General features: G+C 45.1%; 1 protein-coding gene across 4 annotated transcripts in view; it reads left to right on the plus strand.

The window, feature by feature from the left end:
* The window catches only part of USF3 (upstream transcription factor family member 3), a 36995-nt gene extending 22687 nt beyond the window's left edge, over positions 1-14308 (plus strand). For all 4 annotated transcript variants that reach the window (XM_064465376.1, XM_064465384.1, XM_064465401.1 and 1 more), the window contains one exon: positions 1082-14308. In XM_064465376.1, coding sequence (XP_064321446.1) covers positions 1082-7548 — 6467 coding nt within the window. In that variant the 3' untranslated portion in view covers positions 7549-14308. The remainder of the gene's footprint in view (positions 1-1081) is intronic.

Raw genomic sequence — 14308 nt, forward strand, 5'->3', positions numbered from 1 at the left:
CCACTGTGTGTCTGTTGGTACTAACAACAAAGCCAAGATCAACAAACTCGTGAATCCCAAGACATTATGCACATACAAGAAAAATACAGCTGCTTAGAGTATCTTGAAACAAGAAGGAAAGAGAATGCCCAGGTGCGTGTTCTTGCACATCGCTATGAGATAATGAAGCAATCACATTGTGATGTAAAGTAATTACAGAGCTTATAGGTGATGTGACATCATCTAGTACATTCTGTCCTGATTTATTCTACTGTAGTGACCCTGATGATTTCTGACAAACTTCAGAGTTAGATTTTTTCATTGAAAACCTGGAGTTTCATGCATATTTTTTCCTTTCAAATGCTGTAAAAGTGATAACAGCCTATTTTATAAAAATATAATGCATCATACAAAATCTTCTTGAACAGAAGTGACGGAAGATACAGTGACGGAGGTATGACAGATATCTCAGAGCTAATGTTTGGTTTGTGATTTCTATCTCTCCCCTCAAAAAAGAATTCTAAATAGTTTATTTTTATCTTGTCAATGTAATCGGGTTTGAAAAACCTAGGTGATTTTCCTAGTGAGGTGAGCCATCTCCAAGTGCATTGCCATTTTTGTGGCTTTACCATACGTGCTTTGTATTTAATTTTGCATATCATTTTTAGATGTAATGAAACTTAATTGTCCTGGAAAGCCATGAGGTTATCAATTAAATAAAAACAGTTTTAGTGTTTGCAGAGGAACAGGGAAAAGAAAAAGATAAATTAATGTGATCATATTTCCTTCTGTAATTAAACAATTTGATTAGTGTTCAGTTTCATCTGAGTTTGTCCTTATGTGTATTCTAATTAAATAATTTGATGTATCCTGCTATTGGTAATAGAATAGCCTGTGAGGTTCATTCACTTTCCTGCTCAGTAGAGAGGCTTAACAGGATACGGGTCTTCAGTTATGTTATGATGTTAACCATTTGAAGAGAGCATACATTATTAACCATTTATTTCAATACTACATAGTATTTACTCTCCAAGTCATGTGGTAGCATTACCCAGTATTTGTGCTGGTGCTGATTTAATGGAGCGCTCTCACTGTTTTGTAGCTGAAGAGATAAAAAAACTCCGGAAACAGTTGGATGAACTGCAAAAGGAAAACGGGAGATACATCGAACTACTGAAAGCAAATGATATTTGCCTGTATGATGACCCTACAATCCACTGGAAGGGAAATCTCAAAAATGCGAAGGTCTCAGTCGTTATTCCTGGTGATCAGGTACAAAAGAACATCATTGTCTATTCAAATGGGAGTCAACCCAATGGAAATAACCAGGGAGCGTCTGTCCAAGGAATAACGTTTAACGTTGGTCATAATTTACAAAAGCAAACAGCCAATGTTGTGCCAGTCCAGAGAACTTGCAACCTAGTGACTCCTGTGACAATTTCTGGTATTTACCCCACAGAAAACAAGCCATGGTCGCAAACTACAGTTTCTTCGCTGGCATCCGCTCAGGCAGCTCCAGCAGGGAATGTTCTTGAGCTTTCCACCCCGGAGAATGAGCGAGGCATGCTCACTGCTGCTACTGCCAGCTCACAGAGCACATCTCGATCTGGAACAGAACAGGAGCTACAGTGCTCTTCAAGTAACACACCACAGAATGATCAAAATCTCCCCAAAAGTAAAAATGATGATGACAGCACTAAATTAGCAAAGAAAACACTCACGCAGGGAATCAGCCTTCCTTCCAGTGCCTCCACGGAAGCCTCCCAAGTTCAACAGGTGAATACAACTTGCTCAAATACACACAATTCTAGGAGTGACCTTCAGGAAAGCTGTGTCATTTCAACCACGGACACAGCATGCGTGCCATCTGTGATACTGTCTACTGCAGGGAGTTTTCCCTCTGTAAATGTCCTGAGAAGTACAGACTTAGTAAGTACTGCTGGAACGCCTGTGACTTCTGCAGCAGAAGGGGTTAAGGCTGTGACGGTAATAAGCACTCTGCCTGCCAGTCCACTAGAGAACTGCTGGTCATTTTCAGGCTCTTCAGGTGTTGGCACTTCAGACTTGAAAAACATGAGTAGCCTTACACGGATGCCTTCAGCTGGAAACACACAGACCACATGGACGACTTTGCAGCTAGCGGGAAATACTGTTCAGCCACTAAGCCAAACGCCATCTGGTATAATGACTGCACTATTAAACGAGCCAGTTAATGGTGCTGGTACTGTATCTTCTGCTCAGAGCAGGCCTTTGACTGCAAGTATCAGTTTGAATACTTCTCTGCCCGGAGATGGCCAGGCAGCTGAACAGATTGTAGTTACCTTGCCCTCGTGCCCACCCTTACCTATGCAGCCATTAATCAGCCAGCCACAGGTTAAAACTCAGGCTGCAGGAAATATCCTTCCATTAAATTCAGCTATGCAGGTGATTCAGATGGCTCAGCCAGTCGCATCAGCTGTTACAGGAGCACCAGCTAACCAGAATGTCATCATCCTCCAGCCTCCAAACCCCGCTCCGTGCCCTCCGATTGTGAGAGCAGAAGTTCCCAGCCAAAACGTTAGTCAGCAAATTGTAATTATACAAGCTGCTAATCAGAATCCTCTTCCCCTCCTCTCTGCTCAGCCTTCTGCTTCTGTAAGAGTTCCTGTGAATGGGCCGACTGCAATCGCGAATTCTAGCAGCTCTGTACAAAATGCCCCTCTTCCGCAGACTTTTGGAGGGAAACACCTTGTCCATATATTACCAAGACCATCTTCTTTGCCATCTTCTAGCTCTACACAAACGTTTTCAGTTACAATGTCAAATCAACAGCATCCTCAAACGATCTCATTAAACGGGCAGCTTTTTGCGTTGCAGCCTGTGATGTCTTCATCTGGAGCTTCGAATCAAGCCCCTATGCAAATTATTCAACCCACCACCAGCGAAGATCCAAATACCAATGTTGCCCTCAATACATTTGGTGCTTTAGCTAACCTCAATCAAAGCATATCGCAAATGGCTGGACAGAGCTGCTTACACTTGTCTCTCAGCCACCCTACCAATCCCACAACTGTCAATAACCAGATTGCCACAGTTAACTGTGTGTCGTTACCAACTTCTGTGGCATCTTCAGTACCTGCGGAGGTTTCAGTATTAACTAGTGTGTCTAATTCAATAAATGCTTCCCCAAAAAAAGCAGCTGCCGCCTTGCCATCCAATGCAAAATCAAAAAGAACTACCAAAAAGCCAAGTACAAAGAAACAGCAAGCAGTCAACAGTAAGGTGTCCTGTCCAGCCGTTCCTTGCAAAGATGCAGGGAAGGTGGACTGTGCTCCCGTGGAAACGGCGGCAAAGCATTCAAACAGTGAGGGGCTGCTTGAAAATGCTCCAGCAGAATCGCAAGCTTTAATGACATCGCAGGCGAGCGGTGTGGCAGCATTGAGTGGCGTCAGTGTTTCTGACTGTCATTCCAAAGATACTGTGAGCTCTGAACAGGCGGCAAAAGCCTGCTCTGTCCCCAAGCCAAGCTTGGCAGAGGCACCTGCTTCCTTGCCACCGGCATCCATGGCGTCAGAGCATCTGGCGCTCGTCCCGATGACTGCCAAAGATGATGCTCCTCGCCAGCAGGCCCGCGGATCTCAGGACTGTCCACCGACTGGCTCTGCCTTGTCAGAGCCTCCCAAACCCTGTGAGCCCCCCAGCACCTTAACATCCTCTCGTACCGAAACACAGGTAACACATTCTCAGGTTGCTGGGACGTCAGCAGCACAGAGCAGCACAGCGGAACATAGTTCCAAGGCAGGAATGATTTCAGAGTCCTGCAACGTTGTGCAGGATTCCTCAGTGGTAATGCAAGATGCAGACTTGTTAGAAGGACAGGGCCTAACCAAAATGCTGTCTGATCTCACAAAAGAAAGAACAGCTGTGGAAAAAACCTCATCATTTACCATTCAGGGGGAGCATTCTAATTTTCCCATGGAAAACTCTAAATCAGCAGAATCAAGTGTTGATTTGCCTGAGAAGCAGGAACTCTTGCTAATGAATACAGAAGGTGATACTCTTTCCCAGCATCACTCCTGCATTTCTGATCAGGAAGTAGTCAGTGCTTCCCTTATGACTAGCAGGCAGGCAGACTCCCCCATGTCAACTAGCTCTGGCAGCAGTCGGGGCTTCTCGGTTGCATCTATGTTGCCAGATACCACCAGAGAAGACGTGACTAGCAGCACCTCAACCAGTACATGTAACAGCTGCACATTTTCAGAACAGACTGACATTGTAGCTCTCGCAGCAAGAGCTATTTTTGACCAGGAAAACCTTGAGAAGGGTGGAGGAGGTATACAGGTTAACGTGAGGGATGCCATCTCTAAGTCAACTGAGGTTGCACCTTTGGAGAGAGAGCAACAGCCTTTTAAACCTCAACCACTGAAAGAAAGCAATGCAGGGCCATTGGAAGCAGCACCAAACAAATTCAGTGCTCAAGATACAGTACAGACAAATGTCGACAGACAGGTTGAAAAGCCAAGCTGCTCTGTTGGAGGTGTGGAAACATCAAACACTTCCTTGCAGATTTCCGCTTCCCAGTCACCCAGCATAACCAGTTTAAGTGTGAATAATCTAATACACCAGAGTCGCATTGTCCATCCCCTTGTGAGTTGCACGAGTTTATCCCAGTCTTCAGAGCCAGCAAGCGTCCCTGCGACTGTGAGCCTCTCCCTTCCGTCTAGCACATATGTCAATCAGTCTCCAGGACCCGCTATGATGAGTGAATATGCTCAGGAACAACTGAATGCTATTAGGGCAAGCACCATGCAGGCACCCCAGCTGCAGGAATCGCACTTAAAGCAGCAAAATCATGAAGGTCGCAAGGACTCTGCCAAGCGGGCTGTTCAGGATGACCTCCTGCTTTCTACAGCAAAGAGGCAAAAGCAGTGCCAGACAACACCCGTAAGGCTTGAAGGGATGGCATTGATGACCCGAACACCAGAGAGTATTGCTGATCAAACACAGATGCTAGTCAGTCAGATTCCTCCTAATTCATCCAACTCGGTGGCATCAGTGAACAATCAAGGGCACGCTGATGGCCTTAATAGGTTATTCCCATCAAACGGCAACTTTGTAACACCAGCTTTGAGACAAACTGAAGTTCAGTGTGGTTCTCAGCCACCAATTTCAGAGCAAGGCCAGGCAGGGCAGCACTTGCAGCCAATTCAACATGTTCCCGCTCAAGGCATATCTCACCTTCACAGTAATCATCCATACTTGAAGCAACAGCAGGCTGGTCAGTTAAGAGAACGGCACCACTTGTATCAGCTGCAGCACCATGTCACTCACGGGGAAAGTTCGGTCCACTCTCAACCCCACAGTGTCCACCAACAGCGAACAATACAGCAGGAGGTGCAGATGCAAAAGAAACGAAATCTTATTCAGGGAACACAAGCCACACAACTTTCTCTACAGCAGAAACACCACGGAAGTGATCAAACACGGCAAAAAGGTGGTCAGCCTCATCCTCACCACCAGCAAATGCAGCAGCAGATGCAGCAGCACTTTGGAGCTTCCCAGCCTGAAAAGAACTGTGAAAACCCTGCAACAAGCAGGAACCATCATAGCCACCCTCAGAGCCATATAAATCAGGATATTCTGCATCAACAGCAGCAAGATGTTAGCAGCAGACAGCAAGGCTCAGCCTCTGAACATGTGTCAGGGCACAATCAGATGCAGAGACTTCTGACCTCAAGGGGCTTAGAGCAGCAAATGGTGTCCCAGGCAAGTATCGTAACCAGGCCATCAGATATGACTTGTACTCCTCACAGGCAGGAAAGAAACAGAGTTTCCAGCTACTCTGCTGAAGCGCTTATTGGGAAGACGCCCTCCAATTCAGAACAGAGATTAGGAATATCTCTTCAAGGCCCTAGGGTTTCTGACCAGCTTGAAATGCGAAGCTATCTTGATGTTTCTAGAAACAAAGGGTTGGTCATTCATAATATGCAGGGCCGCTTATCTGGCGACCATACGCTTGGCTCAGATGTGCAGCGGCTTTCTGATTGTCAGACATTTAAGCCAGCTGGACCCAATCAACAACCGACAGGCAATTTTGATGTACAGGCTTCAAGAAACAGCGAAATTGGTAATTCTGTGTCATCCCTCAGGAGCATGCAGTCGCAAGCTTTTCGAATCGGTCAAAACACTGGGCCATCACTAGAAAGACAAAAGAGATTGCCCTACCAGCCAGTACAGGGTATTCCAACAGGAAATACCCTGCCATCAAGGGAAAATGAAAACACATGCCACCAAAGTTTTATGCAGAGTTTACTTGCCCCTCACCTTGGAGATCAAGTTAGTGGAAGCCAAAGATCAATCCCAGAACATCAAAGGAACACACAGTGCGGCGCCGCCTCCACAATTGAGTACAACTGTCCCCCGGCACGGGAGAGCGTCCACATCCGAAGAGATGGTGATGGCCAGAGTAGGGAGAGCTGTGACATGTCTATTGGTGCAATTAACACAAGGAACAGTTCTTTGAATATTCCTTTTTCAAGTTCTTCTTCCTCGGGAGATATTCAGGGTCGCAATACAAGCCCAAACATCTCTGTGCAGAAGTCCAACGCCATGAGGATGACGGACAGTCATGGAACTAAAAGCCACATGAATACGCCCGTTTCTAGCAACATGCACGGAGTTGTGAGGCCAACTCACCCTCACTCTGCAGTTTCTCATGGAAATGCCGAGCAAGGGCAACCTTCTGTTCGTCAGCCAAATTCTTCAGTTACTCAGCGGTCAAGGCATCCTCTGCAAGATAACGGAGGTTCTAAAATACGTCAGCCTGAAAGGAATAGATCTGGAAACCAAAGGCACGGAAACGTCTTTGACCCTAGTCTTCCCCACCTTCCTCTGTCCACCAGCGGCAGTATGATCCTTGGGCGCCAGCAGTCAGCAATAGAAAAAAGAGGAAGCATTGTCCGATTTATGTCTGATGGCCCCCAGGTGTCTAACGATAATGCAGCCCCTGACCAACATACTCTCTCTCAGAATTTTGGATTCCCTTTTATTCCTGAGGGCAGCATGAATCCACCAATAAATGCCAACACCTCTTTCATCCCACCAGTCACTCAGCCCAGTGCCACTCGAACACCAGCTCTAATCCCAGTGGATCCCCAGAATACCCTGCCATCCTTCTATCCTCCTTACTCGCCTGCCCATCCTACCCTTTCCAATGACATTTCTATCCCTTACTTTCCCAATCAAATGTTCCCTAACCCAAGCACAGAGAAGCCAAGTAGTGGAAGCTTAAACAATCGGTTTGGATCCATTTTGTCTCCTCCCAGGCCTGTTGGTTTTGCTCAGCCAAGTTTTCCTTTGCTTCCGGATATGCCGCCAATGCACATGACCAACACGTCGCACTTATCCAATTTTAACTTGACATCTTTGTTTCCAGAAATAGCCACAGCTCTTCCTCCAGATGGTTCAGCAATGTCGCCTTTGCTTTCCATTGCAAACACATCTGCTTCAGACTCTTCCAAGCAGTCCTCAAACCGACCTGCCCACAATATAAGCCATATTCTAGGTCACGACTGCAGCTCAGCTGTATGAAAACTGATAGACTGACTTCTAGTCTGATGCGTTGTTTATGTATTTAAGAAGAAGAAAGTGGATCTTACTGGCATCCCTGAAGAGACCATTCATAGCATCACTGTTTATTTGCCTAAATGTATGTATATGGGTACTTTTTGTATTTATATACACGCAGTATTTCCATCCACCTTACTAACTTTAAAGCACCAGTGCCTATAGCAATGCTTACTTACTAGTAAACAGTAAGGATGCAACATTTAGAGCTGTGCAAATATTGGTTGTTGATTTTCCAACAATCAAGTTTGATGTCCGATTGTTCCAGGGTAAGGGCCGCCCTCAGTAATGTGTGGATGTAAAGAAAGGAGTGCGAGCAGCCATGTGGGAGGCAGGAAACAAATGCTACAGGTGTCGTTCTGTTTCTGATGCGTTTACCCGAAACTACAGAGGAACTTGAAGTGGCGTGGGTTTCTCTTTTTCTTTTGTAAAATATAACTTCAGGAGCCTCAACACAAGTCAAGTCTGTGTTAGCCCAGCGTTAATTGATAAAGACATTTGTTATGCAGCTTTTGTCTGAAGCTTGTCACGTGCACTTGACTTAAAGCTGACTTTACCTGGCAAAAATGACTATGTGATTCCATGGTCAGCAATTAAAAATACTGGTTTAGAAAATTCAGATTTGTTTAACCCATGACTTTCTGTTTCTAAGAAGACTTTTGTTTGGATCTGTTTTAACAATGGCTTCAGTTACTGCAGAACTTGGTCAATGGTTCAGTGTAGCTTACGCTTCTGGTGTAGTCAGCGGAGACAGTGGTTGTATCGGTTGCCATTTCATTGTTCGTATGCTGCAAGTTACCTCAGGGTGGGTTTTGTACCTTGTTTAGCACCTTCTTAATGTCTTCCCCCCCACCCCTCCTTTTCTTTGGCCCATGCTCAAACACCAGCTTCCTGGTTCCTGTGAGTGCCAACCCTTTGTTGTACCAGGCAGCACATGGGAGGAGGGCTGAGCCTGTGGCATCCCGCAAAATAAGCAGCGGATCCCTGTGGGCACAGTTTTTACTTAACGTTGCTGACAGGATCAGGCCCGAGTAAATATCAGTACTTTGCACTTGAATGCACCTTTTGTCTAAACCGCTATGATTGCAGCTGAAGGAGGAACACGAATGTGTCCGGACCGAAAGGCTGTGTACCAGGAAGACGTGATTTGAGCACTACGAGGGAGGGGGATGCGTTTGTATGGGCATGAGAGACAGAGTGAATGTGCATGCACTGGCTGAGCCTCCAGTACTTTCACAAATTTCAGTCCCGTCTCTTTTAAAGGGAAGAGAAGAACTAGGTACGTTTTATTTATTTAATGGATCTGCAGTGTGATTTTTCTTAAAATAAGGCAGAAGTATTTGTCTTTTAATTTTATGTGTTTGGAAATACCATTCTGGTTTTGATTCTTCAAATAACAGAATAACTTCAGGCTTTCTTGCATGCAGCCCTCCCCCTACCAGCCATGGAGTGGCAAAAACTGCTCCAGGGCTTCTTCTCTGGGGAGGGCAAGGTTGAAACACTTGTGTGTTGCTCACCAGTCTTGCTGCTCTTGGGACCTGTCACGGGCTCTTCCCCAATGGCTCTGCTAGTAGGGGAGTGGGGAGGAAAAGGCTCCCTGGGTTTTTTTTTTTCTTTGAAACATAGAAAGGAAGATATTCCTCCACCTTCAAGAATGGGATCCACAAAGAGGGACTTGAAAGGTTTTTTCCATACCTTGGCTGCTCAGGCCACATTTTTGCTAAGTCCTTTTACACTGATCCAGGACAGCAAAGAGGCTTTAGCATAAAAAGGAATTGGGCTGTGCCTGTAGTCTGTCCTGACAATGTCTCCGCTCTTGTAACCTGGGGTCTGATATTTTCCTGCAAAGCAAACTGAAATGGTTCTGATTCAAATTGGGAATCACTTTTTAATTCAGATTAAGCTTATCATAGGACACTAAATCAAAGTGGTGCATCAGTTCTCTGTGTTTCTTAAAAATAATAGATTGAATATTTATTTTGCTCCAAAGCAAAGCAGCTAGTCTGAGTTTGACTGAGAAATGGGCTGCCAAAGTGTAGCTACCGACCGAACACCGGCAACTGACCTGTGCAGAGCAGGAGGGTCAGGAATGATGGTCGGTCCTCAACTCTGACTAAGCACATGGCAGGTCTGGGTGTTATCTGATGAGGCTTTCCATAACACAGTAGATCCCAAAGGGGCTGCCTCAAGTGGTGAAATGAGTTCCATAGTGGCTCTGTGGGTTGTGGATGATAAAGACGGGTACTGAATCAGCAGCTACACTGTGCGTTACAAACTTGTCTAGACCTTTAAGAGGGAAGCAAAACAGCCACTCTTGCTTTCTTTAAATGGCATTGTGTGTACAATGGTGCATTTGGCTTTCAAGACAAAGTAGTGAAACACCAAGTGATACCAAACCGGGAGGTGCTGTTGACTCTCTTGAGGGACAAGATGCCTTGCAGAGGGATCTGGATAGATTGGAGCATTGGGCAATGATTAATGGCATGACATTTAACAAGTCTGAACGCTGGATTCTGCACCTGGGACAGAGTAACGCTGGGCCCAAGTATAAACTGGGAGAGGAGGGGCTGGAGAGCAGCCCTGCAGAAAGGGACCCGGGGGTGCTGGCTGACAGCAGGCTCAATGTGAGTCAGCAGCGTGCCCCGGCAGCCAAGAGGGCAAACCGCATCCTGGGGAGCGCCAAACGCAGCAGAACCAGGCACTCAGAAGAGGTGATTTTCCTGCTGTATTCAGTGTTGGTGCGGCCTCAGCTTGAGCGCTGCGTGCCATCCTGGGCCCCACCACCTCAGAAGGATGTGAAGGTCCTTGAATGCCTGCAGAGGGGGTAACAAAGCTGGTGGCAGGGCTGGAAGGCACATCCCGTGAGGAGCATCTGAGGACTTTGGGCTTGTCTAGTTTGGCAAAAAGGAGGCTGAGGGGCAACCTCGTTGCTCTCTACAGCTTCCTGAGGATGGGGAGAGGAAGGTGCTGAGCTCTTCTCCCGGGTACCCAGTGATAGGATGTGTAGGAATGATTCAAAGCTGCACCAGGGGATGTTTCAGCTGGACATTAGGAAACATTTTTTTACTGTGAGGGTGGTCAAACACTGGAACTGGCTTTCTAGAGAGGTGGTGGATGCCCCAAATGTGTCAGTGTTTAAGAGGCATCTGGACAATGCCCTTAATAACATGCTTTAACTTTTGGTCAGCCCTGAAGTGGTCAGGCAGTTGGACTATATGATTGTTGTAGGTCCTTTCCAGCTGAAATTCTATTCTATTCTACTCTACTCTATTCCATCCTGTTCTGTACTATTCTAAATATTTATTCCTTCATATTGATTTCACTATTAATTTCACTGGTGTTATATCAACGTTAAATGCTATCCTGAGTATTCACAATAGACTGTCAGCTGTGATTGGTGGCTTGTTTGGTTTTTTTCATGTTGGACATCATTTTCTGAATAAGCAGTAACTGTGTCAGTAACTTTCATGTGCCCTTTTTCAATTTACAAAGACAACCAGAAACAGCGGCCTTGTTCACAGGACACCTGTAGTGCAGGCAATCACAACACAGGCACTTTAGTGATACAAAGACTGTTGTGATTTTGCAGGAACTGCACAGTTTTGCAGTGTGTGGCTCAAAAGTAATTACCATGTGACTGACCCTCTGTCACCTCTAGAGGACTGTACCCTGCGGTGTTGTGACAGGGCCCGGTGATTCCTGCGTAATCACCACGTCACTTCATTGTCCTTCTCAGGACTTTTTCTGAAACCTGCCGAGACCAGGATTGAGAAATATTTCATTGCCCTCCCTGAACACGGCAATTTCTGCTGAAGTTCAACCACATACCAGTATGAGTCTTTTTACATGCCCTCAGTGATGCTGTGTGGCGTTGGTGTAGGATCGGGGTGACTGCTGTGAAAAGGAGGTTAGGCAGACCTATCTGCAAGAGCTTCATTATAACCGCATTTGTCCAAATTCTGTTATTTTCAGTGCTAACTGGCTTTTAGATCGATTTAATTAAAGAATTGGCTCTACTCTGGAGTCTTTTGGTCTAATTGACTGTGCAAGATGGTTTTTGGATGCTGAATCTGGCCAGGTCCCCTGGATTAAGAGCAACTTGTGGGTTTGCCACAGATTTCAGCTTCTCACACATTTGTGCACATATGCTGTTAGGAAGAACAGTGGCTCGACTGGATATTTCACATCAAAAGACAGGAAATTAGATGTTAAGTAATTTTTGTTAGCTTTTAATTTTGACGTTGGTTTAGTTTTCCTCTTCCCTGTAAACTAACCACCCCTGCAGGTCTGCATGGACCAGGCCACGGCTCAGCTCTTGCGTTTAATGTTTTGTAGGTCAGTCTGTGCCACTGACAGGTTAGTGTTTCAGCTCTTCCAACTGCTGGCCCTGTCCCAGGGCTTTGGGCTCCGCTCTCAGGAGTGGAAACTATTATTTTTTCTTCCTTTTTTCTTCTTTTTTTCTTCTATTTTTCCTTTCCCCAACCATTGAAGCTGTTATGTTCAGGTATCAGGTTGATAAGACTTTAAGGCAGGCTCACCTTACCTTGATATATGCTTTCGAGGGGGGGAAGTTTGAAAAAGGAGCATCTGTTAATTTTGCAGATCAAACAATCATTGTTACCATAACAATTTGACAAGAAAAATACATTTTCTTCTGCAAACAACTATGACACCAACAATTTGTTATCTTGTTCTCCTAAGACTTACCCAGCAATTAACATTTCCTTTGTTTTTCCAAATACATTTGGAAAAGGTTTGTGGTTTGAATTGCCATTCGTTCGTTCGAGAATGGCATTTTCTCTTCCATAAAACCTTCATGAAGGTTACTTATGCTAAGTGGGGGTCGTTTTGGTTTTGAAGAAAAGGAAAAAAAAACCTGAGTGCTGCCTAATTTAGCAAAATCAGCAACAGGAGGGAAAGGTTCAGCACTGCCTCTAGGGTGGGACTGCCACAGCTGACAAGCGTCGTGTAGCTGTGGCTTTCAGCTTGGCCTAAATGGCTTCAACAAACAATAGCAATTGGTACCGGGCTGGATTGCCGGTGTGCCAGCATAGTCCTTGTTTAATCCCTTAAACAGCCTAGGAGAATAAGAGCCGAGTCAGACTAAGTTGAAAGCAGGCAATAAAATAGTAATGTAGTACCATTATATACCTTTTCATATAGAGAGAGGACCTCATTTAAGAGCAGCTAAGGAAACTGAGAACTGATTTGGGCTGGTGGCTGAGCCTTACTGGATTGTGTTTGCTAGCTTCTGCCCCTGCTCCAGTCACTATGCTGCTGCCCGGGTGGAAGAGCGCTTCTCGGGGGGGTGGGGAACAAACCAAACCAAAACGCTGTGCTAGTACAGAGCCTCCTGAATTTTGCACAGATTTCCTACTGCACTTTAAAGCTGCGCTGATGTGGTTGGTGACTGTAGTGCTGTTGAAGGAAGCAAATCGTGGCAGGGCAACTGCAGAGGGCATTTCTGGAAAAAAGGGGTCATTTCATTATTTGTGATCCCCCGTTGTCGCTTCGCCTTTATGCAGAGGTGCTTGCGAGAAGGGAAGCAAATATGAATTTTGCCCTGGCTCAAGGGCTTGGTCACAAACTCCTGCTGTTCTCTGCTTCTGGATGACTAAGCATAGTCAGCTGTGCCAAGAGCTGTGATCTTCTGCGGGTCCCCAAATAAGTTTCATACACATCGCATTAATAATGACCTCACTTTGATGGGAAAGACAGAGTCGCACTGAATCTATTTATACCAAATCAATAAAATTTGTGGTGTTTTCTGACACAGTGATATAAGGAGCTCAATTCTTTATCATCACATGAGCTGTGTTACCTGCTACTGCTCTTCCCTTCTCTCACTGCCGCTGATCCAGCACGGGCAGCAGCCGCATGGACAGGAGCGCCAGCGCAGGCACAGCTCTCTGTGACTGTGGTTTTCACCTCCTGCTGCCACGGCCATCCCTAGCATGAATCTAAAATCTCTGAGCACCAACCCTTTATTCCCACTAGTTTCACTGGGAGCAAGTTATTGTGTGAACCGGTGAAAGATTTTGGTCATGATGATCCAAAACTGTCTCCTCACTGCGAACAAGCCCTGCTAGTTACACAGAAGCCATTTATTAATTGCTGATAGCAGGTTTTGAGATAATTTTTAAAAAAAAAAAAAAAAAAGGCATTTCTTTCTGCCTCACCAAGAGTGTTTTTACAAGTCAGTTCCAAGTTTGCAATATGCTGCTGTTTTGGCAATCACAAATGTGAAACAACCAAGCTCGCAGTGGGTTGTACCCCTGTTCCTGCCAGGTCACTGCGAGAAGGGAAGCAAATATGAATTTTGCCACAGGAGATTAATCAAAGATGCTGTTGCCCTCCACAATGTAAATTATTTATATTCAGTCCTGAGTTTTCTGCCATGCTTCTGTTTTATACAGCTGTAAATTACTTGGATACAGCCCCAGTGGAAAGTCCCTACTATTTTGTAATGGAAAAAAGGAACTCTGCAGTAGAAATCTATAATGAATGAACAGGAACATCATCTTCCAATTGTAAATAAGATCTTGTTCTGTTTATTTTGACATCTTTTTACAAATGTGTTGCATTCAGGTGTAAATATCCCAAACCATGATCTTGTTCAGCGTTCTGAGATTTCTATTGTTAAATGTAACACTTTGTTTAATAGTTGTAATAATTATTTGTATAGATATGAACATGATAGTATTTTATTAAAAAAAAAAGAAAA

This window comes from Phalacrocorax carbo, chromosome 1 (genome assembly GCF_963921805.1).
Source record: "Phalacrocorax carbo chromosome 1, bPhaCar2.1, whole genome shotgun sequence".
Lineage (NCBI taxonomy): Eukaryota > Metazoa > Chordata > Aves > Suliformes > Phalacrocoracidae > Phalacrocorax > Phalacrocorax carbo.